This window comes from Gymnogyps californianus, chromosome 1 (genome assembly GCF_018139145.2).
Source record: "Gymnogyps californianus isolate 813 chromosome 1, ASM1813914v2, whole genome shotgun sequence".
NCBI lineage: Eukaryota > Metazoa > Chordata > Aves > Accipitriformes > Cathartidae > Gymnogyps > Gymnogyps californianus.
The window spans coordinates 199902344-199930273 of NC_059471.1; the positions used below are offsets into that span (position 1 = coordinate 199902344).

Here is a 27930-nt window from a genome sequence, read left to right on the forward strand (position 1 = left end):
AGTGCTGAATTCTTTATTTTCTTCTGGAAACTCTGATTAGTACTTACGATTGTGATGAATAGGCTATATTAGATAGTAAGTGCCTGGGTTAAAGATTTATGCAACAGCATGTGGCTACAGTTTCAGTAATCAAGTGAATGATTGAGGATACCACATGCATAAAACCTGAGCTACTGCAGAGCAGAAATGAAGGGGGGGGAAGCTAAAAGCATAATTATGAAATTGGTGAATGAAGTGTCATATTGTTTGCTATAGTGTGTTAATATTTGCTCCATTTGATATCCCAGATGTTTAAAGCAGTAGTTTAATCTGTCCTTGCCTGGGCTAACAGAAAGCTATAGAGAAGCTTTTTTCAAAAAATTTTTAAAGGTTTACTGCATTTCTAGAGGTTGTTTTTACTAGTCTATTATGTGTTTTTCTGTATTCTTCTGTTCCCTTTCAAGTGTGTTTTGAAAAAGTTACTTGTTTGCAAGCTGAGAAATGAAGGATATTTAATAGCATTCAAATAAGACATTCCCCTCTGTGTTTCAAATTTTGCTTTGGAAGAGGCATATAAAATACTTCCAGAAACAATTTTTGTATGTAACTCAGTTTTGTAAAATTAGAAGTTCACAATGTTCTGAAAACATATTGTTCCTGAGAGAGAAACATTTCACCACTGCTCTTAGAGTAGTAATTCACAGTGACAAAGGCAGCCAGTATATTTTGTTTGTTTAAAACTGTACATTTTGGGGGAGGAGGGCAAAGTACAAAACACATTTTAAGTGCCTTGAGGTGTCTGTTGCACACAGGAGACTCAGCAACTAGAATTCGTCTCTGATGAATAATCAGAATCTTTTGTCTTTGATATTTCTTGTCCAGAGTAGACCTTATAAAAGATGTACATCTACCTTTTGTTGAGCATTTAAAGTACTCAGAAAACAAGGACATAAGCTTGCATATTCAGAACTGATTGGAAGGTATGATTTTAGATGTAAAGATTTCAGATATCCATTCTTAGATCCTCTAGTGGGATCTGGTTTCCAGAAAATAAATTACCTTAATCTGATCTATAACTGAGCATACCAGCATGAAGGTACCCAAGACCTGAAAAGGGAAGGGTAAAACTTCAATTTCAAAACGTAACCCAAGTCCTCAATTTCCCATTCCATCGCTAAGTCTTCCTCTCTGTGCCCCCACTTTACTTATCATCTGGTGAAATTCCTTTGGTGATGTCATGCTCAGGGAACAGAAGTCTCACTTATAAAAGGATTTTCTTTATTTTTCATAATTTAGCTGAACCAACACAAAACTGAATACTATAAAGCAACAAAAATGATGTAACATATTTAATTGTTCTGTGTTTACTAAATAAGGCTACTACACTCCCTTTAAAATAAATCAAAACAGAGAGTTGGTAAAGTGAGGGATCTGGCTTTTGAGGTCTACATGTACAGTAAATGTATTTACCATCATTTATTGCATGACATTTTAAACCTGACATTGGTCATTTATAGTGCAGTCAGTCCATAACACTTTTCAAGTGGCTGGGCCTTAATTGCTACTTTGACACTGGTTAAAATCCTAAGATTAAATAAGAATTTTGTATATATTTCTTTTACTTGAAGACAAAAGGATCTATAGTTCATGTTTCCTGCAACCTCTGCATTAAATAAGCCTCAGTATTAGAGCAGGCCTTAAAAAAATTTCTTTAATCAACTTTTCATTTTTGTACCTTTCATCTATGGTCACTTGAACAATCTCTATATATTTTTCTTTAGTAGAATAGAACTAGCATAACACTAAAAGTTAATTGGAGTATTAGGTAGTATACTTGAAACCATAATACATTTTCTAGGAAGAAATTAAGCTCCCTTGTTGATTGCATCACACTAATATGTACCAAACTTACATACTGAAAGGTACAGTAAAAGGGAACAAGGTTTTGTTTGTTTCTCTGTTTTATCATAATTTCCCCCTCGTCTATGCTGTCTTTGCTAAATTTTCACTAACCAATAATGCCAAAAAAGTGGGCTTTCTAACAATGAGGTAAAACACTGAAAATGGGATCAAGGAACAAGCTTCAAACTGACCCTTACATAAAAGTAGGGGGGTGGGGGGTGGGGGAGAGAGAGAGAGAGAGAGAGAAGGAAAGAAAAACAAACCTTGCTATGAAGAGCAATGAGTAAAATATTTTACACTCTATTTTTATCAGTACATAAAGACAAAAAATAAAAATAAAATAAAAATAAAAAATGCCTTCCAACAGTGCAATGGTTGAATGCATTTATGTAATATAAACAACATTATTCTTTGCTTTTTCTACACAGTCCTCTCTGGTCATGCTTTACATCCAGAATGTCCCAATGGAAGAAAGCAAACGACACCAGTCACTTCAGAGACAACTGAAGTAATAAAACACAACTTAACTCTGAACCACTTGTCATGACTGTCAGAGTTATCACGTTAATTGTTAAATAGGATTTTCTACAAATATACAACATATAAAAACTGTTAAATATATAACTTTAGGCTTTTCAAAATACATTTAATGATCTCTTTCAAACAAGTGTTACTTTTGTTTTCTCTTTAATTTGCTTTCTGGTGCTAAATGGTGTATCAGATGAGACATAGGCCACAGATGACCAAACATGCTCTTTGCAAATACTGTATTATCCAACTTTAACTATCAAAAATGGAACTGTAGAAGAGGCATGTTTAACTGGTTAAAACTGAAAATGATTTTAGTACGAGAAAGTCAATCTAAGTACAGAGGAATAAAGGTGCCGTGTAGACAGTTTGTGTTCTTTTTGTCCAAGTTTTTCAAACATAGGTCATTTTCTCTCAGTGCTCCATTATGTTCTCTTGAACGTGGCATTTCAAGAGCAGGTCTCTGAGTTAGTTTTTACTGCAGCTTTCCATAAAGACTTCTGCTGGACAGCAACATCTCAGCTTTGTGAAAGCTGGAATCATGTCTTTGTGGAGACCTCCTACAATTTAATGACATAATCTGTTAACAGTAAGATGTGTCCACTTTAAAATAGATTTTGCTCTTTGGTCTATTGTATATACTGAAAGTATAAGAAAATAAAAGCAATTCAGACAGTTTAGGGCACAAGAAGAGTTTCTCTTTTGCACCTCAGTGTCCTCCCATAGGCAAAACAGTCTTCTCTAAGGCTGATTGGGATGATACTCTTCATTGTAGCAGACTCTTCGGATTAAAACATGTAGGTAACAGCAAGTCCAGCAGTGGTGTATAACGCAGATGAAACGTTAACCATGAACTTTTTTGTATTGCTAATGCCCAAGCATATCTCTTTTGCTATATTCCTCAGTCCAGTGATCCTTAGTATGGTAGAACAAACTTTAGCTCATAATGTAGAGGAATTATGCTGTCATTCATGAGATACAGAGAAACAGACAGTTGAGTTGATGACATATAACGGATGATGATCAACAGCAGTGAAACTTGACTAAGTTAAGTAGCTCACACAGAGCCTAAACCACTCCTACGAGGATTCTGTGTTGCTGCATTTGTCAGGAGACCTGTAAATCAATAAGAACAAATGAGTCAGTGTCTTAATTTACAATCCTGGTTATCTTTGCTGTCCATTATTTTAAAATATACTGTACTGAGATTTTTCAAGGAGACAGTTAATGCATTAGAAGATATTTATTTTTCACAGCAAACATTTTCCCTGAGAAACAACATATGAACAAACCTATATTTTTATTTATTATTAAAAAATAACACTTTAATCATTATTTCTGATAGTCATGAATATAAATGATAATTTACAATAACTTCAATGCCATCTACTTTCTATTAAGCTCCATGCACATTCTTTTTCATAAAAATAGTATTACAGTATGTTCTTTTACCTGCATCAAAGTTACATATAACAATATCTAATACACATGGTGACTAACATGACTATTACTTTTTACGTATAGTGTATGATGAAAAATAGACATGAAAGCCATGACCATTTATTAAAAATGCAAGGATGTTTATACTGGAGGCTTTTCTGCCTTTAAGTTTCCAATGAGCACTAGAGCGCGCCTAATTTAATCAATACTGCCCTCTAGCGATGCTATTACAAGTGCAAATTAATGTAAATAATGTTTATTAATAGTGAATTTAGTCAGAAAATTGTTTTAGTTACACAGCAGAAAAAACCCAAAAGAATGAAAATTGGCAAAACACTGCCCGATGAACCTGTTTAAAAGAAAATGGAACAGAAGCAGTGGTTTGAAAGAGAAACAGAACCAACGTTCACACTATTAAAGAAAACAAGAGTACTGGAAGGTAGGACAAACACAAATGAGAAAGTGATGACTGATTTATACAACAAGGAGCCAGCTACTCCTGCTCATCCAAAGTATCAGTTTAGAAATGGTTTCAAAATTACAGATACTGTACAAGACGAAATGTTTTGAGGTGTATTAAGCAAGCATGATTGTTACAAAATGCCGTTTGAATGTTCAAACACTATCTTCTGCTTTGGCATTGTTCTGTCTCCAGATAGTCAGAACTGTTATTACTGATGGAAATACCATGCATAACTCCAGAAAACACCAAACAGTGAATGTGAAAGAGCGAAACAAATGAAAATCCAATTGACTTGGTTCAAGCCGTGTATTAAATTTAGAGTTTTTAACCTAACCCTCAGAGCAGTAAATGAAAGAAATACCTGCCTCCAAATCAATTTAGTGACAGCTTGAAACATATGAATCTCTCTCTATATGTATGTAGAAAGATAGATAGATAGATAGATAGATAGACAGATAGATAGACAGATAGATGAATACTTCCCTTATAAGGCATAAAGTGTATGTCATAGATTTCTGCTTTTGTCCTCTCACCTTTTCCAGGAAAAAACACCCCAGAAATCTTGCAAACAGCCTTTCCTTTTCGGACTAGTGATCAGATCTCCAAACCACATGGCCTCAGACAGGCTGAAGGCAAAAAACCTGGTTGATTATTGTGGTATATTCCCCTTTTTAAATATACATTCAGCAAGAGAAATGATTTTAAAGATTTGCTTCTATTAATTGTTCTGTTTCCCCTTTATACTCTTCCTTGAGGTTTCCGCTATGCCCTCTATTTTTCTTCCCATTAGAAAAGAACACAACTTTTAAGGTAGTAATACTTTTTAGGCAGCAAGACACAAAGCAAAAGATTTATGGTTTATTAGGTCTGAAAGTAAACTACTATTGTGTTAAGAATTAGGCTGACTTAGCTCCATCTTTCCTGAATTACGCTGGAATGGCCCAAAGCTAAAAGCAACAGCATAAACTGCTGATGGACTGTGTGTTCAGTGTTTTCATAGTGTGCTTCTCTACCGTATTGGTCCCAGGATGGAGAGAGAATTCAGGTACAACCACATTCATTTACAAATACCTGTGGCTTTGTCATTCTATGGATATAAAAGCTTCCTTCCTGACTTGCTATCCCTGTCTCCACTCTGCACGTCCCTGCTACATGAATATGGTATCAACACTTTAAAAGAAGGAGAGAAGAGGGGAGACAATTATGCATTTTAAAAATGCTGAGGCAGGGCAGAGAGCAGGCTTGAAATAAAGTGATGGTACGAAGAGTAACAGATTAAAGAACAGGAGGTGAATTTACAACTTTGGACAATGACAGGAGAAAATGGAATGAGAGGGGGGAAAAAAAGGCATAGCCAGGGAAGTTTAAACATAATTTATTAATGAAGGCATGAAAAAAAGTAAGATGGGTAATAGGAACAACAGATAAGGAGAGAGAGGATAGGAGAGAGCATGAAGAGTCCAGAGAAGAGGAAGAGAATGCACACCTACCCTCCCACCTCCTGTTTTTTCCCCTCTCATTCCTCATTACAGGTAAATTAATCAGTCCCCAGAAAACCAGACAGAACAAGCAAAAGAAAAGAGGGATTGCCAAAATGACCATAAAAAGGACTTGTTTACTATTTATACTAATGATTCAAACCATAGAATAGAATCATAGAATCATATAGGTTGGAAAAGACTTTTAAGATCATCGATTCCAACCGTAAAGCTGACACTGCCAAGTCCACCACTAAACCATGTCCCTAAGCACCACATCTACACATCTTTTAGTACTTCTAGGGTTGGTGACTCCACCACTTCCCTGGGCAGCCTGGTCCAATGCCTGACAACCCTTTTGGTGAAGAAATTTTTCCTAATATCCAATCTAAACCTCCCCTGGTGCAACCTGAGGCCATTTCCTCTCATCCTATTGCTTGTTACTTGGGAGAAAAGACCAACACCCACCTCGCTACAACCTCCTTTCAGGTAGTTGTAGAGAGCAATAAGGTCTCCCCTCAGCCTCCTTTTCTCCAGGCTAAACAACCCCACTTCCCTCAACCACTCCTAATAGGACTTGTTCTCTAGACCCTTCACCAGCTTCGTTGCCCTTCTTTGGACACACTCCAGCACCTCAATGTCTTTCTTGTAGTGAGGGGCCCAAAACTGAACACAGTATTCGAGGTGCGGCCTCACCAGTGCTGAGTACAGAGGGACAATCACTTCCCTAGTCCTGCTGGTCACACTATTTCTGATACAAGCCAGGATGCTGTTGGCCTTCTTGACCACCTGGGCACACTGCCGGCTCATATTCAGCTGGCTGTTGACCAACACCCCCAGGTCCTTTTCTGCCAGGCACCTTTCCAGCCACTCTTCCCCAAGCCTGTAGCGTTGCATGGGGTTGTTGTGACCCAAGTGCAGGACCCGGCACTTAGCCTTCTTGAACCTCCTACAATTGGCCTTGGCCCATCGATCCAGCCTGTCCAGATCCCTCTGTAGAGCCTTCCTACCCTCAAGCAGATCAATGCTCCTGCCCAACTTGGTGTCATCTGCAAACTTCCTGAGGGTGCACTCGATCCCCTCATCCAGATCATTGCTAAAGATATTAAACAGAAGTGGCCCCAATACTGAGCCCTGGGGAACACCACTTGTGACTGGCCACCAACTGGATTTAACTCCATTCGCCACCACTCTTGGGGCTCGGCCATCCAGCCAGTTTTGTACCCAGAGAAGAGTACACCTGTCCAAGCCATGAGCAGCCAGTTTCTTTAGGAGAATGCTGTGGGAAACGGTGTCAAAGGCTTTACTATAGTCTAGGTAGACAACATCCACAGCCTTTCCCTCATCCACTAAGCGGGTCACCTTGTCATAGAAGGAGATCAGGTTAGTCAAGCAGGACCTGCCTTTCATAAACCCATGCTGACCGGGCCTGATCACCTGCTTGTCCTGTATGTGTCCCATGATGGCACTCAAGATGATCTGCTCCATAACCTTCCCTGGCACCAAGGTCATACTGACAGGCCCGTAGTTTCCCGGATCCTCATTCTGGCCCTTCTTGTAGACGGGCATCACATTGGCTAACCTCCCATCAACTGGGACCTCCCCGGTTAGCCAGGACTGCTGATAAATGATGGAAAGTGGCTTGGTGAGCACTTCCACCAGCTCCCTCAGCACCCTTGGGTGGATCCCATCCGGCCCCATAGACTTGTGTGTGTCTAAGTGGTGTAGCAGGTAGTTAACCATTTCCCCTTGGATTATGGGGGCTTCATTCTGCTCCCCGTCCCTGTCTTCCAGCTCAGGGGGCTGGGTACCCGGAGAACAACTGGTCTTACTATTAAAGACTGAGGCAAAGAAGGCATTAAGTACCTTAGCCTTTTCCTCATCCTTTGTCACTATGTTTCCCCCCTGCATCAAACAAAGGATGGAGATTCTCCTTAGCCCTCCTTTTGTTGCTAATGTATTTATAGAAACATTTTTTATTGTCTTTTACAGCAGTAGCCAGATTAAGTTCTAGTTGGGCTTTGGTCCTTCTAATTTTCTCCCTGCATAACCTCATGACATCCTTGTAGTCCTCCCGAGTTTCCTGCCCCTTCTTCCAAAGGTCATAAACTCTCTTTTTTTTCCTGAGTTCCGGCCAAAGCTCTCTGTTCAGCCAGGCTGGTCTTCCCCATCGGCTTGTCTTTTGGCACATGGGGAGGGCCTGCTCCTGCACCTTTAGGATTTCCTTCTTGAAGAATGTCCAGCCTTCCTGGACTCCTTTGCCCTTCAGGACTGCCTCCCAAGGGACTCTGTCAACCAGTCTCCTAAACAGGCCAAAGTCTGCCCTCCGGAAGTCCAAGAAAGCAGTTCTGCTGACCCCCCTCCTTACTTCTCCAAGAATCAAAAACTTGAAAACCATGAGAAGTACCACATCCCTGATAGGCAAGTGTAAAGGAAAATGGTGCTCTTGATGACTGTTTGGCAGCAATTTCTCGAGTATTAATTAGGTCAATAGATTGCAATGAAAACTGTAAATTAAATAACTACATACACAAAACTGCTTTAAAGCATGGGAAAGGTGTGTCAGCATTGTTTTGTTTCTTTTTTCCCTTCACTTAAGAAATTTGCAGCAGCATCAAATTAAAGAGAGCCTGTGTACCAATCATATAGTACAAGATTTTCTTTTCTGTCCATCTCTACACAGGACTTATGTCAGTTCTAGGTACCATTGCACAAGTCTGTTTGTCACTGACTTTAATGAAGTCAGAATTTCTCCCCAGTGCTTCAGATAGCAAGTTCTGTTTCCTTCTGAAGGAGCCAGATGTTCTGGCTGTGAGTTTGGAGTACTCTTGAGCTTGTTCAACTTTGAGATATTGAGCAGGTATCTAGTACCAGAGATAAAAACACTACTGTATGTTATCTGACTGTTTACATGATGGAAGCCCAAGCTTCTGTGTGCTCCACAGAATTCTGCTCAAGAGAAAAACTCATTTTCCTGACTGCATATTAATAGATAATCCAAAGCATAAGAAACAATACATTTCATATGACCATATATATTTTATTATAGTTCTTGGATGGCTTGAATATATCCTGAGAGTGTTTGGCTTATTAGAGCAATTATAACACAGTCCACTTAATTTGTCTTACTCTGGAGGGAGTAGAATAAGGGACAGTCTATCTCCAACTGTGCCCTAATGGCACATAAAATAAAATAATTCATTGGTTCATTCCTATGGTCAAAGACAAAGGAAAAAAGTTATGCAAGTCACCTTGAGAAGATGGGAATATGTGGTGCTTTGCTGACTTACACAGGCTTTCCACCAAAAGAAACCCACCCAAAAACCTCTGTCTGTCTTTCAGTGTAGTATCTAGGATTGAGTTTAGTGACAAAAGGTTTGAATTTCTCATCACAAACCAGAAAACTGAGCCAGGCTTACTGTAAATGGCAAATATTTTCAGAGTTAGAACTGAGTTTCGAGTATGTCTGGCCTGACCTTTTATTTTAAATGGAATCCACATAAATACCAACAATTCCATGTCAAGCCTGGTAAAGCTTTAGCAGTTTCATCTGTTTTCCACTCTGTATTTTTAGAATAAAAATGAAAATCAGAGTGAACCAAAGTCATTGTTTTTGGTACAGTAGCCAAGTGCTTTTATATGAGTGCATGTTGAAGTTATATCGACACTCTGTGATGACAACTCTGAACTATCTATCACGTTTCCAGCACTGATTTCTGGAAATTTTCTGGATGCCTACAAAGTAATTGGTCATATTAAAGAAGTTTCAGTGTTGCTTAACAGCTGAACTACTTGTCTAAACTGTGTATTTTACGCTTTCAACTGCAGTCTTAAAAATGCCTCTGTGAGTCTTAGGATTCTGTATAGCACCCATCAGTGTAAATGGCTTTTGGTTTTTATTTGGGGTTTTTTTTGCACAAAGATAATTCACAGAGATGGATGTAGGTTGGGCCAGTCTCTGTCTCACAAATCTACTCATAATGGAAACAGTTCCAGACCTTTTACCAACTGACTGCAAGTCAGATAAACAGCATGTTTTTCCTCTCTGCTTCTGCAGCTGTCTGTTCTGGGTCCCTGAGTAACTAAGCATGTATAATGCAGAAAGAAAGATATAAAAGCATTAAAATGCCCAAGGAAAACCTAACACTGCCTTGCAAGATACTTCATGCTTTACGGGAATAAAAATGTAAATTTCTGGTGATGATCCAAGCAGTAGCAATGACCTGTTGCATTTAAGAGAACACCCATAGTCCCTCCTGAAAATTTATTCTGTTTTCCTCCCTTCCTCTCCCTTTTTCCGTGCTGTTCATATATGCAAATTGAACTGTTTAGTCTTCAGAAAAAGACAAGTTAATCTAACTTTAAAGTGTCTGCGGCTATTAGGAATAAGAAAAAGAAGCATGGAAGCTACTATACTTAGTAGCGCTGTATTCTGTCTCACTGAGCTAGCCACAGGAAGGACATCTTCAGAGTTCAAACTGTAATACCTGCAGAACTAGGAATAATAAGATTGGTCAAATTTAATGCCTGTGCTTGTGGATGAATGTTTATAAAAAGCAGCCTAGCGTATTAAGTAGTGTATACACAGGTATACTTTCCTGTGTTGCACTCCAAAAAAGTAGCATTCATGAGTTACAGATAAGAGAATCCAATTATTAGCCACGTTCTAGGAGAACATGCCTTTTCTTTAACACCCACTGCTTGGTTTTTTTCACTTCTACTGTTCAAGTCAGACACAGAAAGAAGTATTTATTCCAACTCTGAGACTATTTGCAAATGAGATTTTTTTTCCAATAACAACTATTTTAATATCAATAATCTGTCCAGAACTAAAACCAAAAAGTGCCATTTCCCCTAAAATAGCACTCCTAGCCCTATCTTCTCAACTTCCCCTTCTGCCAGGACTATCATCTTGATTATTAATTTCCTTTTCTGTTAAAATCCTGCTTTTCTCATATTACCTTTTTTGAACTTACAAGATCTTGGAATGTGCTGGGTCAGATCATATACTCCTCCTTTCTACTGAATTGCCCGTTACTTCATAAGCAATACTAGCGAAGGCAGTGGGACTGTCCTTATAATTAGATAATCATCACAATGAATGAAAGTGTTAGAACCAAGTGTTGTAACCCAGCTGAAATACAGTTGACCCTGGGTGATATAGGTGACCCGTGTTTAAGATCTCAGCCTTAGGCATATATAATAATGCAAGCTTGCTTTGCAGCATCTGAAGATATGCCAAGGAAAAGCAATGGAGGTTGCAGAAGAGACGGCAGCAAGAATATTTGTGCTCAGAACATTCAAAACCCTTAAGCACAATGGTGATCATGAGGGATTTTTGGCTGGAGTAGCATTTAGAGCTGTTGTGGATAACAAAAGAGCCAGGCAGGTCTCATTCTGTCCCCCGTGAAAGTCTAAAGCCAGCTCCTTGAAGCAACGTGGATAGAAAGAGGGAATCATGAAGAGCATCACCCATCTTGTAAGGCATAACAATGCAAAACAGTGTGTTTTCATCTCTCATGTGCTGGGTAAAAAACAAGCACACTTAAAATAACTCTAGCTAAAGGCCTTGAGCAAGTAACCCAATTGTATCTGATTTCTTTTTGCTCTTTTAAAATGGTTAGAGGCGTGCACCTTAGTGAAGCTTAGTAGCAGGTAAAGCTAAGAAAGATTTGTAACTAACTGGCATGGAATTTTAAACTTGAAAAATTACTACTTCTCTGCCTTCCTTTTACTTTTCAAATAAAAGCAACTGCAATATTAGCACGATTGAAAGTGTATAACAATAGCCAGGGGCTTTCCTTAGGGTACTGAAAAAATAACCTGGATTTACCATTCCTGAGACTTTTCTCTAAGGTAGGAGACAGGTTCAGATTAAATCACCAATGCATCTAAGAATCTATTTGTAGTTAAATGCAGTAACTTAATGTATACTGAATTCTGAATATTCATACCTATATACCTATGTTGAAAGCATACCCTTTATAGATTAACAAATCTTAACAAAGACATAACGTTAATTGCATTAAACCTTCTTGTCAAAAAAGTGCCTTAAATATTTCTATGTGCTAATAAAAATCTATTAAATATAATAATCTTCCATAAAATAATGCTTGTATTGCCACAACAGAAGAATAACTCATGAAGAGGGTGAAGTGAGTTTTAATTATAAAGTTTAAAAAACTGTCTTGCCTATAGTTAAAGTTTACTAGTCTACTTAATGGAAAAAAAGAAAAAAGCCCAACAACTCACTTCAGCCAGTGCTGAAGTCCACAGACAAATCTAAACTGTTACTTTTTCTTCCCTAATTAGAGGAGAAGATTGTTCAGGGGCATCTGTGAGTGACATCTGATTGACAGGCAGCTGGTCTGGAGCAAGGTTAGTCTCATACTCACAATAGAAATTGGAACAGTGATTTCCTAAGACTGATTGAGAAAATAGTTAGAGGAATAATACATCGAAAAGGCAACATGCTTTTAGATGGAATATTTAGGATATTTCATGCATTAAAAGAGATAATTCTGACTTACAAAGCATGAGCTTTAAATAGGAAGTTCAACTGCTAGTGAAGGAACAAAACAGTCAGTGTTCACCAGCGAGATACTATGTCTGCTTTATGTATTCCGTCTGACAATTTATTGCTTAAGAAAACGGTCATGTTTCTCATCATTCCAGAAAGCAATGTAGCACAGTAGATTACTTTTAACAAGCAATCTTTATAAATAAGTTGTGTATGGGAAATAAATCTCAGTATTTAAAATTACTCTGCTTAGCCTTTGTCTATGACTTGAGGAGAAAGTAGTAAGTGGACAACTGTGGGGAATGGGAGTAGAGGAGGAATATGTATGTAGGTCAGGTAAGAAGAGTGCAGGAAGGTTTTTATTCTCTCACAGCCCTGTTTGAAAATAAAAGCAAGAACATACACAGCATTCTTCTGTAGAAATAACATACAGGCATCCACTGCAAACAGAAAAGCAAGTGTGGTCTTCAACAAAGCTCAAATGTATGTGGACACATAAATAGAAGAAAGCCCACCACTGCTTAGTCCTTATGCCCACTGCAAAGAAGGGCACATTTTCTAACAGTAAAATTTTCTAAAACAGAATTGTTCTTAGACAGTCCTCTAATATGTACATGGAAAACAACACAAGCATGTATCAGCACAAATTAGTTCAGATTTTTAAACCTTGATTCTGCTCACTTGCAGTGCAAAACCAAAAATTCCCAGCCTAGCAGATTGTTACATCCTTGTTAAGAGGTTTATGAGATTTAGTTCCTGGCCTCAAAGACACATTATAAAATGTGAAAAATCTCTCCCTGAAACACCTCACCACAGAAACAGTGAGGTTCTTCAGGAAATTGAAATGTATATCCTTAAAAAGTCAACGTTCCTGTCTTGTATCAGATTAAAAACAAGGGTTTTTAGAGTTCCTTCAATCCTTCATTCAACCATAAACATTCTGAAAGGACAGTGGAAAATGTAGTGACTTAACAAAGTATTTTCTTCAAGATTTGGGGAGGGGGAGGATATTTCTCAACAGAGAAAGCGGAAAATTGACAGGAGTAGAGGATTTTGCATACAGTAATATATGTTGATCCTCTGTTTAATGACAACATATCCATACACCTTATGGACTTTCAAGTCCTCTTGTACTTCCTTTCAGGAAACACTTTATGTTTGTTTTGTGATATATTCTTATAATCCCAACAAATATATCCTTTTGTACACCTATGCTCATCCTCCAGTTTTAAGTTTTGCATGACTATGGCAAAGCTGGGAAAATGGATGAGACAGGGAATTTAAGGATCATTATCCCAAACTAGCCAATTAAAACATTTTTTATCCCTTAGTGGCAAAGCAGACACCTAAATGCATATACTGTGTAACATTCTGATTAACAATGCAAATATATTTAAACCTAACACAAACTAGGGACGCATGCAATGCAGTAGTTCAAAAACCAACCAGTGTGTCACTGTCTAGTGGAGGCAGAGCGCTCTGTACACTGTGCAGCATATTGGATCTAAATTCTTTGGCAAGATCACCATTACTCTCCCTACCCCGTTTCTGTGATATTTTGGCAAGCAATGCTGTGGTGATCAGATTTCTGCAGTAGACTGAAAACAAACAACAAAAGAGGAAAAATAAACTGTGGCAAATGTCAAGGAATTTTCTATAATTTACAATAAATTTTACACAGACAAAAGACAGAACTATATAAAAGCAGCTGCAATACAACTTTTGGAGAGCAGGAGAGGAAGTGGATTTGATCTTCTTTCGACACACAAAGATATCAGTCTTGGAGAATCTTATCACCTTATCTAGTTTCATGTGCCTCTCATAGAAGTGGAGTGAATCCCCTACCTTGTAGTAACCTTTCTCAATCAGATTTTAGGGATTCCTAGCCCAGTTTCTCGTCCATGACAGCCTTTAAACTCCTCATTATTACAATCTCCTTGGGTCCAACTCAGATTATGAGACCTATATGTAGGTATCTATATGTGATGATTAAGTGTGGTCTCAGTCAGGGTCAACAAAATCTAGAGTTCAATTCTGCCTAAACATAGGTGCTTAGTGCCTGCGGGACATCCTTGGGCATCTCCCCTGATCTCCAGATGCTGCTTCAAAAGGCCTTGTGTCATACATTTGCACTCCTGAACACATCTTAGACTCTTGGAGCATCTAGGCTGCCCTGGACACATGAGGTCAGGGAACTGAATTCTGCCCTTATTCTCTTTTCTCAAGCTGAAGAGACCTAAGCAGCTCCTGCTTGTGACTCAGTGGGCCTCATTTGGCCATGAGTGACCCACTAGACCCTAGTGTAACTCCACATGCATCACTGCCCAAACCATATTCTTGTGACTGAGCATTTCTTCTGGGTTGAGTCATGCAGATGACAGGGAAGAGGAATAAGATATCAGTCCCTGTGCCTAAGAAGCAAGCAATCATGGTTCAGTTAGCTAAGGCTACGAGACAGACCATGAAACATTTGTGTGGGTCCATCCTTAAGAGACAAATGTCATTACAGTGATCACACAATCCTAGAAGTTCAGGAGGATGGGATCACAGATAAGGGTCTTATTACACTAAGCACATGTCATTACAAGTGTTATGAGAGCTGTCAATTTGTTTCTTAGAAACATTTATCTGACCTTTGTTATCTTTCAAGCTTGTGTTCACATCGTAAGAATGACAAATAGTAACATCAGACCCTGAGAATACTTCAAAAATGACTGAGCTATTTAAGAGATACTTCTGGGTTACATCAGAGTAAAGTGCAGTTTTCCATTCCTCACTTGTTCCAATCGTAGGTGTAGAACAGACCTTGCTGGTTCATAAAACAGTTACTCAGATGAAATTCAACGAACCTGAGAAGCAAATAAGCTTCAGGTGAAGACAGGAATCAAGATATAGTAATGATAATGTCATCAGTGAATCCAGTGTAGTGGATCACATGGTACCTGTGCTGTTCATCACAGTACCATTTCTGAGTTCATAATCTAATGCAACAAACCAACTCCAGGAACCACTAACATGAAACTTATGTTTTAGTATAATATTTTAAACTTTAGGACTTTACTCTTTTCATTATGGTAAGATTTTTGCTGCTGAGAATTCACAGATTTCTTTTTCTCATCATAGATTTTCTCAGATTTGAAAAAATATACAAGAGATTTGAAAGACTTCAGCTGCTGGCAGTATCAAGCCCTTGGTTCCTCTGATATGTCTGGGTTTGTGAGGGGGAGGTTCTCAAGACAGAAGGAAGAGATATCACCATGTTTTAGCAGTTACAAGAAAGTACATCAAAGTTAAGGGGATAGGTCCTAAAATATTAACTATAGTCCAGATGGCCTGCGTGGGTGAAACTTGAGAATGTTTAATGAGAAATCACACAAAACTCAGATGCTATAGAAACAAGAGACAAAACAGAAAAAGAGGAAAATGTATTACTGACTCTGCCAGACATGCTAGGCAACATTTCATAAATATCAGATGGAAGAAGGCATGATCAATCTTTGCTTTGAGGTCAGGAATTACATGCCATATAGAACAGGACTAATGCACAAATGACATCATATGGTTTGAGTTTCTGCTGTCAGGAGACCTGTATATTCTCCTCAGAATATGTCTTGGCTTAGGCTACGAGTTTCTTGGAGATGTCACTGTATCAGGGTTAATTAACAAGGAATGTTTGTGTTTCTCTGTGTCCTGGTTTCGGCTGGGATAGAGTTAATTTTCTTCTTAGTAGCTGGTATAGTGCTGTGTTTTGGATTTAGTGTGAGAATGATGTTGATAACATGCTGATGTTGCTCAGTAGCGCTTATCTTAAGTCCAGGATTTTTCAGTTTCCCATGCTCTGCCAGCAAGCAGGTGTGCAAGAAGCTGGGAGGGAGCAGAGCCGGGGCAGCTGACCTGAACTAGCCAAAGGGGTATTCCATACCATAGAACGTCATGCCCAGTATATAAACAGGGGGGAACTGGCCGGGAGGGGTGGATTGCTGCTGGAGCATTGGTCAGCGGGTGGTGAGTAATTGCATTGTGCATCACTTGTCTTTTCTTTGGTGTTATTTCTTTCTTTTTTTTTTTGTTATATTCCTTTTCATTACAATTATTATATTATTATTATTATTCTTAGTTAGTAATGTATTTTATTTTACTTTAGTTATTAAACTGTTCTTACCTCAACCCACAAGTTTTATCTTTTTTTTTCTTCCTCCTCCCCATCCCACTGGGAGGGGGGGGGGAAGTGGCTGCGTGGTGCTGAGTTGCTGGCTGGGGTTAAACCACGACACTCTGACATTGGCCCTTTTTCACTAATTAAACAGAAATGGAAAAAAGAAGCAAATTTTTTAATTTTTTTTTTTTTTTTTTTTTAAGCAGGAGAGAAAATCTGCTCTGTGTAGGAGACAATGTGGGTGTGTTCCACAGATTCTGTAAGATTCACAGGGACCACTGTGGGAATGACAACATAGGCAGGAAAGTGTTGTTGAAAGACATCCTTGCAAGGTACAAGCATAAAATTTGCCCCAGCAGTCACACCTGTTCGTAAGGCTTAGCTGCAACTCTCCTATACACACAATGATTAACTCTGTTCATAAAGTGTTTTATCACTGCTAGACTCAATAGGTGCAAGAACATGCAAAAATCATTTTGAATAATTTTGCTTAGGAAGAAAATAATATTTCAGAAAGTTAAACTTTCATTTTAAAGTGAATCAATTACTTTTTCATTTTGCATCCCAGGAGTAGTACTGTATAATAAGATATGCTATTATGAGTATATACTATTAATTCTGACATTTATTACTTAAATAATTAGCATCACTTGTTAGTAAGAACTGACTGGGATGTCTTATTTTCAGTGTCACAGTGTTATCTGTTTGTGCTGCGGTGAAACTATATAACACTTCTATCCAAAAAATAAAAACCTGGGCTCTAGTAATTATCCCATTGACCTTTGGGCATCTAAAAGCCTAACTTAGGATTTTGTTAGTCAAGGACACTTTTTATAGGAAAATAGATATTTTGAGGTAGGAATACAGTTTTTTCAGCACATACTGCAACTATGTACACATATCTTAGTTATCTTATTTAGGTGCCTACAGTTAGAATACATAAATCATGTCAAGTGCTCTAAAAATGTATAGCCTGATAGTCTTTGAAGAAAAAATACAATTGCTTTTATCATGTAAATTAAATGAAACCTTACCTTTTGGAAGGACCTATGTCTCTCCATTGATGATGGAGAAGGCTAACAGCAACTAGTTTCTGAAGTCATGTAAGTGCTAAGTGCCTTATATAGAGGAATGAATTTGGATGTCACTAATTATTTTTTTGATATTTTAAAAAATACGTTCCTTGATTTTTTTTTTTGTTTTGGTTTGTTGGGTTTTTTTTAATAAACAACTGTATGCTATGCAACTTCTAAAGATAACATGATGTTTTCATCTTCCTAGAAAAAAATATTTCAAGCTAAGATATTAACAGGAAAACAGCTGCTTTCCTAATTAGTACATTTGATGCTTAGCTTCTTTTCATTACAGCACAGACAGGGGACACTTTGATCTAGATATTTTAATCAGTGTTAAGTAGCATGAGGCCCTAATAATTTAAAAATAAGACAGTCACAAAATAAAATGTATACCTAAAAATTGATTTGATCAATACAACCTATTATAGCACATCAGTAGGAATGAAACACACTATAATTGCTACTGATATGCCATTTAAAAATGTCATAAGAGTAATGAAAACAAGAAATAATGAGATGATACAATTAAAAAGTTTCTTTTGGATTCCAAAATTAAAAGTATTGAAATATTTCCATGTCAAAAAGAAGTGAAAATTCCAAGTTTTAACAAATACAATTAGTTATTGCTCTGATTGTTTGTTGATTTAACATTTGGGTCAGGAGAGTTTGAAATTATTCCTGAATCTTCTCCTTTCCCTTTTAAAAACTCCACACTGGCACACTATCTGACTAAAAGGTAGGGGTGAGGAGGGTTCACTTTTTTGCAATATATGCACTGTCAAGTCTTTAAACTTATTCTGATAAAGTATGCTTCATTAACATGTGGTGCTTATTCTTCATACAGACTTTCAAAATGCAGAACAGCTATATCAATGGGTAACAGAAGACCTTTTCACCATGATTTTCCATTTAAAGGTGTACCTATGTTGATATTTGATTACACTAGTGTTCTTCTACAAATAGTAGAGTATCTGCATATTCCACCAATAAGCTCTGTTCCCGGGAATTTTCATTCAAAATCTGGCACTGTGGTAAGTCAGAGCTCTGACATCCAGAACACTTTGGGCTGACTCCAGATGAAAAAAAGAAAAAAAAAAAAAACAACAAACCAAAAAAACAATATATGCCAGAGGTCATCTTTCTCAAAGGTGGACCAGGCATCCATGGCCAAGCACATATAAACAGCAATTGAGCACTTTGCCATCAAAATTAACAGAGTGACTTGAAAATGATCCTATCATTTCTAGCAATGACACTGCTCTGCTCACAAGATACGCAGTTTTCTGATAGGCCAAAACCACACAAACAGCACTAAAATTTGGAAAAAAAGGATATGGATTATAAGTAGACATAATTCAGAAACTACAGATTCAGATCTGTATTAATGTCAACAAAGAGATAAATACATTTTGATTTAAAGCCTCATACATAGTTTGATCTCAAATTAGTGCCATGATTCATCAAAAGCTGTCAATTGCCATTTGCTCTGCTAATTTGAGACTTTAATGTACTTAAATATAAGTATTTTTATAAGTAATATAAGTTTTTATGCAATCCTGCAGATTCTCCTGAGAACATTATAACTGGTTTATTTCCCAGACATCTCTGTAAAGGATATTCTGCTCATAGAAAATGTAACATATAGTGTCCTAAAGTGAAAAGTGTGGCAGAACACTTCTGTCTGGCAAGTCTGTGAGTCAGGGGAAAGAAGTGTTTCAATCTCAAGATAAGAAAGATAAACTGAACTCTTGGCTAAGACCTTAGGGCTTACAAAATGACAAATAATTAAAATAAATGCTCCTTGGTCCTTTTGCCAAATAAATGTAATTATTTACTTGTTGATTAAATTTCTGCTGTTTAATATCTATAATAAAAAGCTTTTGATTTATGACTGATCAACTGTATGAACAAAGACTGTAGATCTCACAATTAAATTCCTATTCCAAATAAGGCATATGGTCTGCTGTAATATCTAAAACATCAGCTAACAGCCATACTTTACCTTAAACATAGTTCACAGGTATCACCTATAAACTGAAAAGAAAGTTATTCACTGGGATTCTGAAATGGGAATAAGACGTACACTTCTGTAACACTTTAAATCATAGAAAGAGATAAGGGGACTAAGGAGATATTTAGGTGCAGTATCTGGAAGCGGTATGGCTGTTAGCATAGCAGAGTTATTAAATTTTATTACATCAGAGAAGCACTTCTAGCTGAATTGTGTGAGTCTGCAGGTTCTGGTTAGTACTTTGCTGGATGTCTCACAGCGCAATGTCAACCTGTTCACAGATTCAAGTCTATTTTTAATCAGATGATGTGTAAAGAACTACTCAAGAGTTTCTTCTTTTTTTTTCTTTTCTTTTTTTTTAAGGATCCCTTCAAGAGAACATCCTCTGTGCTAGGTTGCAGTATCACATTCTCCCTCCTGCTTGTAATGTTCCTGGCTGCACAGTGGTACATCTAAAACAAGAAAGGTTTAGTGTTTGTTCTCCCTTACCTTAACTCTAGACTAGAGACAAAGTAGATTTCAATTCCTACACTGAAAAGAGAAAAGAACACAAGTTTCTTGCTTCATCGATAACCATTTGTAATTAGGTCTAACCACTAAGTCTAAGGGTTCAATTCATTAACCCCAGCATGCCATGTGCAGATGCCTCAGTATGCTGAACGCTGATGGACCTGAACAGGCTCCAGTGATCATGGATGCCTGCCTACTTTTCTTCACCAGGAACTGCAGCTCCTAGTAGCGAAGCAGGGTGGGAGCTGTGGGAACTACCTCACACAGGAATAAATTGCAGCAGACAGCCACTTCCTTGAAGAGAATCAATCTTCTACAATCTTCTGCCTTACATGTACTATGTGACAAAAGTCTGCACAGGGAGAGGTAGAGCAGAATACCTGATTTCTGACAAATTGACTCGGTGGAAGTCTGGACAGCCCAAAACCCCAGAGGTTCCCAGAACTATTAATCCCCAGGCAGTTAACCTGCAAAATGACATTCAGACTCCATGAAACCTCCTGAGGGACTGGATTCTGGCTTTGACTTCGAGTCCTCTGTGGTATTGTTACAAAAAGGTGGCTGGTGCATTCTTCTTCTGCTCTGGTTTTTGAGGAAATTACCTTTGGATTCAGTGCTTTGTGCAGAAGCCCAGAGTACCAATATGCACTGGATCAGCTTCAGTTCAGACTTAAGTGAGGGAATACGCACTTAGTGGATATCAAACACACTTAACGACAAGACAGGCACTAAATTGCTCAGTTTTGCCACAGTAGCCACACCTCTGGGTGTGTGCGGAAGTAAAATGGTATGCCTGTAAGCAACTTTACTGGGAAAAATAGGTTGTTTATAAAATGACAAGGACCAAAGATACTAGGCAGGATATTTGTTGAACACAGTCTTGGATTTAAGCCTCCTGAATAAAACAGGAACAGCATATACACAAATATATTGCACTAGAGGATTCAAGTAAAGCATGGTTCGTTCAAGAAAGCCTATTTCCCTGTGTGCTGCCTCCCATAACCTGTTTCCATTAACATTTATGCCTTAATCACCACATCAAATCTATTGAAAACCATTTTAAATACACATTCTTGACTTCACTGTTAGAAAGCACTCACCTCTGTATCAACCATGGGCTATATTCCTCAGGAATTGTGAAAAGGAAGTCAGAGTGAATAAAGCTGAACAGGTTCTAGCCCCTGTGGGCCTAAATTGCTTTTGAAAATGACCCTGAACATTTTGAATGCTGTAGCATAACAGAATATTTACTCAGTAAATATCACTCAGGTGCCTTCCAGTGTAAATATGATAAATACAGCACCACAAGATTCAAGAGGAATGTCTACCCTAGGAGCAAGGAATGCTGACAGGTTTTGCACATGATGAGGGAGCAGATAGTCTACTGCACAAGTCTTCATCCTCACCATTCGCCAGTCTCACTCTCAACATTGTCTTTAAAGGATGTCTCCACAAAAGATGTTGCTAACCAAGAATGAATTCAGAAGGAGACCTAGTTTTCTTTTCTTAATGAAGTTAACTTGATTTGGAGTTGCTGAAGCACACAGAGAGTGGAAATTCGCAAAGCCATTTTGCAGATGTTTTTCATAGCAAAGCTACACTGTAGGTATGCAGGACTGACTGGAATGCCTAAGGTCAGACTGGCTCTCAAAGAGCTCAACCAGATGCTCTCGACAAGCTCTATAAGATGTTCTGGAAACACTAAGATGGGACAAAAAAATGACAGAAACTTTCATAAATATATCATACCCTCTGAGGACTGCATTTATGACCCACTAATGCATACTCTGTCTTATTGCTAGTATGATCCTGATATTTGTTAGATCTAAAAATAATATATTTTTGTAGCATTTGTTCTGTATTACCTGTAGTAATGAAAAATGAGTAATTGAAAATACAAGGGAAAGGGACTGTTAAAAGAAGTGCTGGTAACTTCTCATGGTAATCTTGTTCTGTCTCTTAAAACAATTACTTTTTAAAATTCCCCCAAGATTTACTGCTTTCCCTTGGACTAGGTGTAGCGTCTAAAACATTTTTTTGCAATGCAATTTTTAAACTGTTCAAGATAGCAAAGGATATGTGCTACTCCTGTATGACACCCGCATGTTGTCTCACATCTCAGCTCCAAACACAAGGAGACATAAATGGATGCTTTTTATCACATCTTACCTGTAACAAACACACAAAAATGGGTAGGAAGAGTGGAGTCTCAGCTCTGTCTCCTTCACCATCAACTGACAATGGGCTATACTGCACAAAAGGAGGCGAGTATTGTTCTGGCCCATACAGTAGCCTGAAGTAAAGTGCTGCCTGTCTGTGGTGCATCTCAGGGACATGAGAAGGAGCTCGTATGTGACACAGCGCCTCTTATAGCACCTTCCAGCTTCACACAGCTTTCCCTGTCACCAAGACCTATCTCATACTACGACACAGTCAATCCTCAATTTATTTCTAAAGCTAATTTGGGGCTCAGTACTTCCCACCAGTTTAATGCCCATGAAGTGAATGAAGGATTCCCACTCAATAAGACAGACAGAAGGTGACTGAGAAACAACCTATGATCTTGAAAAGCACTCTTACTCCAGCCACTGCATCAGCACGTAGCAACTTCATAGCCTTGTTTTGATCCCAGGAAAGTAAATGGAAATCATGTAAGTCCTTATGAAAAATTAAAGGTATAAAAGGTGCATGACTGACTGACCACTAAGACAAGCTTAAAGAAATCTTAAAAAGAAAAAAAGCCCAAAGTTAGAACCTATTCTCCTGCTTTCAAACCCCTTCCTCCTAGTTTCAGAGGCACATCCATTAATTTATTTTCCTCTTGGAAAGAAGGAAGGTGAAATTTAAGGCATTTCTGCTGTGGGTGAGTAGTTATCAAGGGCAGCAGATGTACCAAAAATTTCTCTGTGGTTTTGGACAGCACTTCCTCCATGGCAAGACTGTTTTTAACATTCATGTTGTATAAAAAAAGCAAAAAAAAACCCAAATGAGTCTGGTGAAATTTCATTTTGCTCAACTATGTAGCTTCTTAAGTCTACTAATAAGTTCAGGCATGAAGAGTTCCTCCCAAATCTGGTACTCAGCAGAGTGATGAGTCCTCCACTCAGATCCTGACCTGCCATTTCTTCAGCCCTTTGCCTCACTGCACTGTCTGGCTGTTCACATACTGGTACTGAAAGGGAAGGATGCAGATCATCTTGAGTGCCATCATGGGACACATACAGGACAAGCAGGTAATCAGGCCCGGTCAGCATGGGTTTATGAAAGGCAGGTCCTGCTTGACTAACCTGATCTCCTTCTACGACAAGGTGACCCGCTTAGTGGATGAGGGAAAGGCTGTCGATGTTGTCTATCTAGACTATAGTAAAGCCTTTGACACCGTTTCCCACAGCATTCTCCTAAAGAAACTGGCTGCTCATGGCTTGGACAGGTGTACTCTTCTCTGGGTACAAAACTGGCTGGATGGCCGAGCCCCAAGAGTGGTGGCGAATGGAGTTAAATCCAGTTGGTGGCCAGTCACAAGTGGTGTTCCCCAGGGCTCCATATTGGGGCCACTTCTGTTTAATATCTTTAGCAATGATCTGGATGAGGGGATCGAGTGCACCCTCAGGAAGTTTGCAGATGACACCAAGTTGGGCAGGAGCATTGATCTGCTTGAGGGTAGGAAGGCTCTACAGAGGGATCTGGACAGGCTGGATCGATGGGCCAAGGCCAATTGTAGGAGGTTCAAGAAGGCTAAGTGCTGGGTCCTGCACTTGGGTCTCAACAACCCCATGCAACGCTACAGGCTTGGGGAAGAGTGGCTGGAAAGCTGCCCGGCAGAAAAGGACCTCGGGGGGTTGGTCAACAGCCGGCTGAATATGAGCCGGCAGTGTGCCCAGGTGGTCAAGAAGGCCAACAGCATCCTGGCTCATATCAGAAATAGTGTGGCCAGCAGGACGAGGGAAGTGATTGTCCCTCTGTACTCAGCACCGGTGAGGCCGCACCTCGAATACTGTGTTCAGTTTTGGGCCCCTCACTACAAGAAAGACATTGAGGTTCTGGAGCATGTCCAAAGAAGGGCAACAAAGCTGGTGAAGGGTCTAGAGAACAAGTCCTATTAGGAGTGGTTGAGGGAAGTGGGGTTGTTTAGCCTGGAGAAAAGGAGGCTGAGGGGAGACCTTATTGCTCTCTACAACTACCTGAAAGGAGGTTGTAGCGAGGTGGGCGTTGGTCTCTTCTCCCAAGTAACAAGCAATAGGATGAGAGGAAATGGCCTCAAGTTGCACCAGGGGAGGTTTAGATTGGATATTAGGAAAAATTTCTTCACCGAAAGGGTTGTCAGGCATTGGACCAGGCTGCCCAGGGAAGTGGTGGAGTCACCAACCCTAGAAGTACTAAAAGATGTGTAGATGTGGCACTTAGGGACATGGTTTAGTGGTGGACTTGGCAGTGTTAGCTTTATGGTTGGACTTGATGGTCTTAAAGGTCTTTCCAACCTGAATGATTCTATGATTTGAACCATTAGTATAAACAGTAAACAATTCTTGTATCAGTGGGGAGTTGCATTCTGTGCTTACTACTAGTGGCTGAAGCTTTGTTGATCCCGACTTTGGCTGCATGTGTGGCAGGGGAAGGTTCTGTACAAAAGTCTTCTTAAGTGCTATACACTGCACGATCCAGGCCCACAATACCTTCTACTGACAGAGGAGTATATACAATTTTGACATCACTAAAAATCGTGACAGTGACCTAAGGAAATGTCTGTATAAGAAGTTTTTTAGCAGCCACAAACAATGACTACAGAGCCTTGTATCACTAAAGTTGATTGAAAATTCAGGAAAAGTCTATCACAAAGATTCCTTTTTAACCCCAGTTTCTTTGACAAAAGACTTCCATTTTATAAAATAAGCTTTCCAAACGTTCTTCTTATACAGTGTCTTTTCCAAAGTTTTATGTTATCTGGACTTAAGTTTAGTTTCTTTCTTAGGCAAGCATCATCCCTGCTCATTCTTATTTTTTCTGGCAGAATTAAAAAACTATTGTGAGTAATATATCAAGAGAAAGTAGATGACTCTGTCAGTCCGAGTGATGGTATCACCAGGACATTGTTCAGGCACTTTGGACAACACTTAGGAAGGTTATAGCATATTTCCATTGCACTATGTACTCTTGACCTAAACAGAGAACTTCAGTTTCCATTCAATAGGCAGAATTTTTGAACTTTCTAAAATATTGGGACTACATATACACACATGATATTGAAGTTTTAAAGCAAAAATAATTATTTTAATTGAATCGTTTATTTGGTGTGCCTGATATGTTAAGAAAATATTCAAAATTATAGAAAATGTTTAAAATAACTATCTTCACAAATCTAAACAACATTAGCATACAATCAGGTTTTTTTTGTACATCAGTTGATTTCATCTCTCTTCATTCTTTCTGTCTTATGCTTTGTCACACAAGTGGAACAGTGAGATAAATCAACCATTTATTTGCTTTATTGCATAAATCTCACAGCAATAAAGTGGAATTGATCACATAAAGAAACTTAAGATGGGTTTCAGTGAATCCTTGAGATGCTGTAAATTAATCATGCAAGCTGATATTATATTTCCTCAAGGGAAATATATTTTAATAGGTCTTTTCTGAACATTTTCCTCCTTTAATATATCTATAAATGTTGCTACTATTCTTATTTTTTTCTAAGATGATTAAACCATTATTTTTCCCCAGTGTCATGTGTTGCAAAACAAATCAAGAAAATCTCTTCATTACTTAGAAAAATATACAACAAAATCACTGGGAAATTTAAAATAAAGGTATGAATATATCTTCAGTAACAATTAATGTATTCCTAACCTTTGTTTAAATCAAAATAGATGACACTGCAAGAGGATCCATAAAAATGGAAAGCCGTACTATATGTAGCATGTAATGCTATCCTGCGATGAGTTTTAAAGGAATGAAAATTGAGCTAGTCAACTCATCCTTTGCATCTAATTGATACTGTCCATAATACAGTATTTTAAACCATTAAAAATGTATTTCATTAATTTCAAAACTGCTTGATATATAATACTAGCGTGTAGTCTAAATTCCCATTGGGAAAGTACAGATTAATGATTTTATGTGCACAGATGTAATTTAAAACAGGATTGCTACTAACTCATGAATAGCTACTGTATGAATATTAGTACAAGTTCCTCTTCACTGTCATGTCTCTCTTTTGCAGAGGCCTGAACTGAGAAAGTGCAGTCTCTGTTTGCTCTTGAGTTCCTCTACTAAATCTCTCCAATATCTAGTAATTTGTGCAAATCATGACAATTCTGTTCTAAGATAGTTATCACTGTCCAAGAAATTGGAAGCAAAGCATGAACATTTTTGTACTGGTCCCCACAGTGGAAGTGAACATTAACAAAAGTAGAGATCTAGGTTAAACAATGACCGTGAAGATGAAAGCACTTTCCCTATCCCCAGTCCTAAACAACTTACCAAACCTGAGTGGTTTATTATGGAAATACAGGATTAAAAAATCTGAAACCAGTGACAGACAAGGTAATATCCATTCCTTTAATAATTTAATAATAGGTAATGGTTTTAGTTTGCTTTAAGACTATTACTTCTAGATTGACAAATGTCACATCTGGGTGGTTCCTAGCCATCAACTCTTAAAAAAAAAAAGGTAGTATACTTTTATTATTATTATTATTACTATTATTACTACTTTCCTTTCTGGTGAACAGCTGGCGGGTGAACCCAGGTTGAAACACTCCATTGTCAGATAATCAAAGTCATCATGAGGCTGATTCACCATAAAGTGGTTTATGTGAATGGAAATCATGCATTTTTTTGGCATGGAACAAGGCCAGCAAACTTAATATCTGATTTAGAGAACAAAATCAGGGTTACTTGTGTACAGTGATATGGATAGGGTTAAACCTAAAATATTTTTATGAGACAAACTGGTAACGGTATGGAAAATACCATTGAACTTTGCTGCACAGGGTAAACATTGACAGTAGTACACAAATAGTAGGATTTGTATGGGATCCTGTAACAAAAACTTTGTCTTTATGTTTCCATAATATAATTTGGTTCATCATTATTGAAAGGAAATCCAATCAGATTAAGGGCATGGTAAACGTTTTTGGCAGTATTTTGCCTTGTTACCATAATTTGAAGGGACTGGCACTTCACTATCTTTAGACAAAAGAGAGCACAAGTAAAATAAAACAAAAGGATGAAACAGGATAATTGATTGCAATAGTAAAGCCAGTGCCAGTCTGCTAACACTTTTACTTTGATTACTAGACTTTCCGGATATAGAAGTAAAGGTGTGGTTTCATTATATGTTATGCTAGCACAGCTATATAGTTCACTCTCAGTCTATTCTATTCTTCCCCTTCCTTCTTGCACCATACGCACTTGCTTATTCATTTGTTTCAAATCTAATTATAGTGCAATCAAAGAAGGAAGTGGAACAGCTCACTGATCTGATAGAAAATGAACTAATTAAAAAAAGGGAAAAAAAGACTTTCTGTCAGATCAGTGAGCTCAACTGATTTATGCACACCATTGCTAGTTGCAAGAGACGGACATGAATTTCCAGCCAGGCCTAGAAGAACCTCCTTTTCAGAGGCAACGTATAGCTGTACTGAATTAGGTGCAATCTCACAGTACATCCTGAGAAAGACAAATACAAGGGTAATGACTAGGAGATGTAATATGCTAGAAAAACTTCGTGATCAAAAGTTGTTTATCTTGCAGCTTTTACATAAGCAAAATAACAATTGCTTTCTACAGAGACTTTGTACATACAGGACTGTCCTGGTTTCAGCTGGGACAGAGTTAACTCTCTTCTTAGTAGCTGGTACAGTGCTGG

The 27930-nt window shown here is 38.2% G+C and overlaps 1 protein-coding gene across 1 annotated transcript in view; it reads right to left on the reverse strand.

Moving 5' to 3' along the window:
• Positions 1-3295: 3295 nt before the first annotated feature.
• TAFA5 (TAFA chemokine like family member 5) overlaps positions 3296-27930 on the reverse strand; it is a 453995-nt gene continuing 429360 nt past the window's right edge. Inside the window, exon 4 of the mRNA XM_050908021.1 lies at positions 3296-3525. Within this exon, the coding sequence (XP_050763978.1) occupies positions 3517-3525 (9 nt within the window). The 3' untranslated portion in view covers positions 3296-3516. The remainder of the gene's footprint in view (positions 3526-27930) is intronic.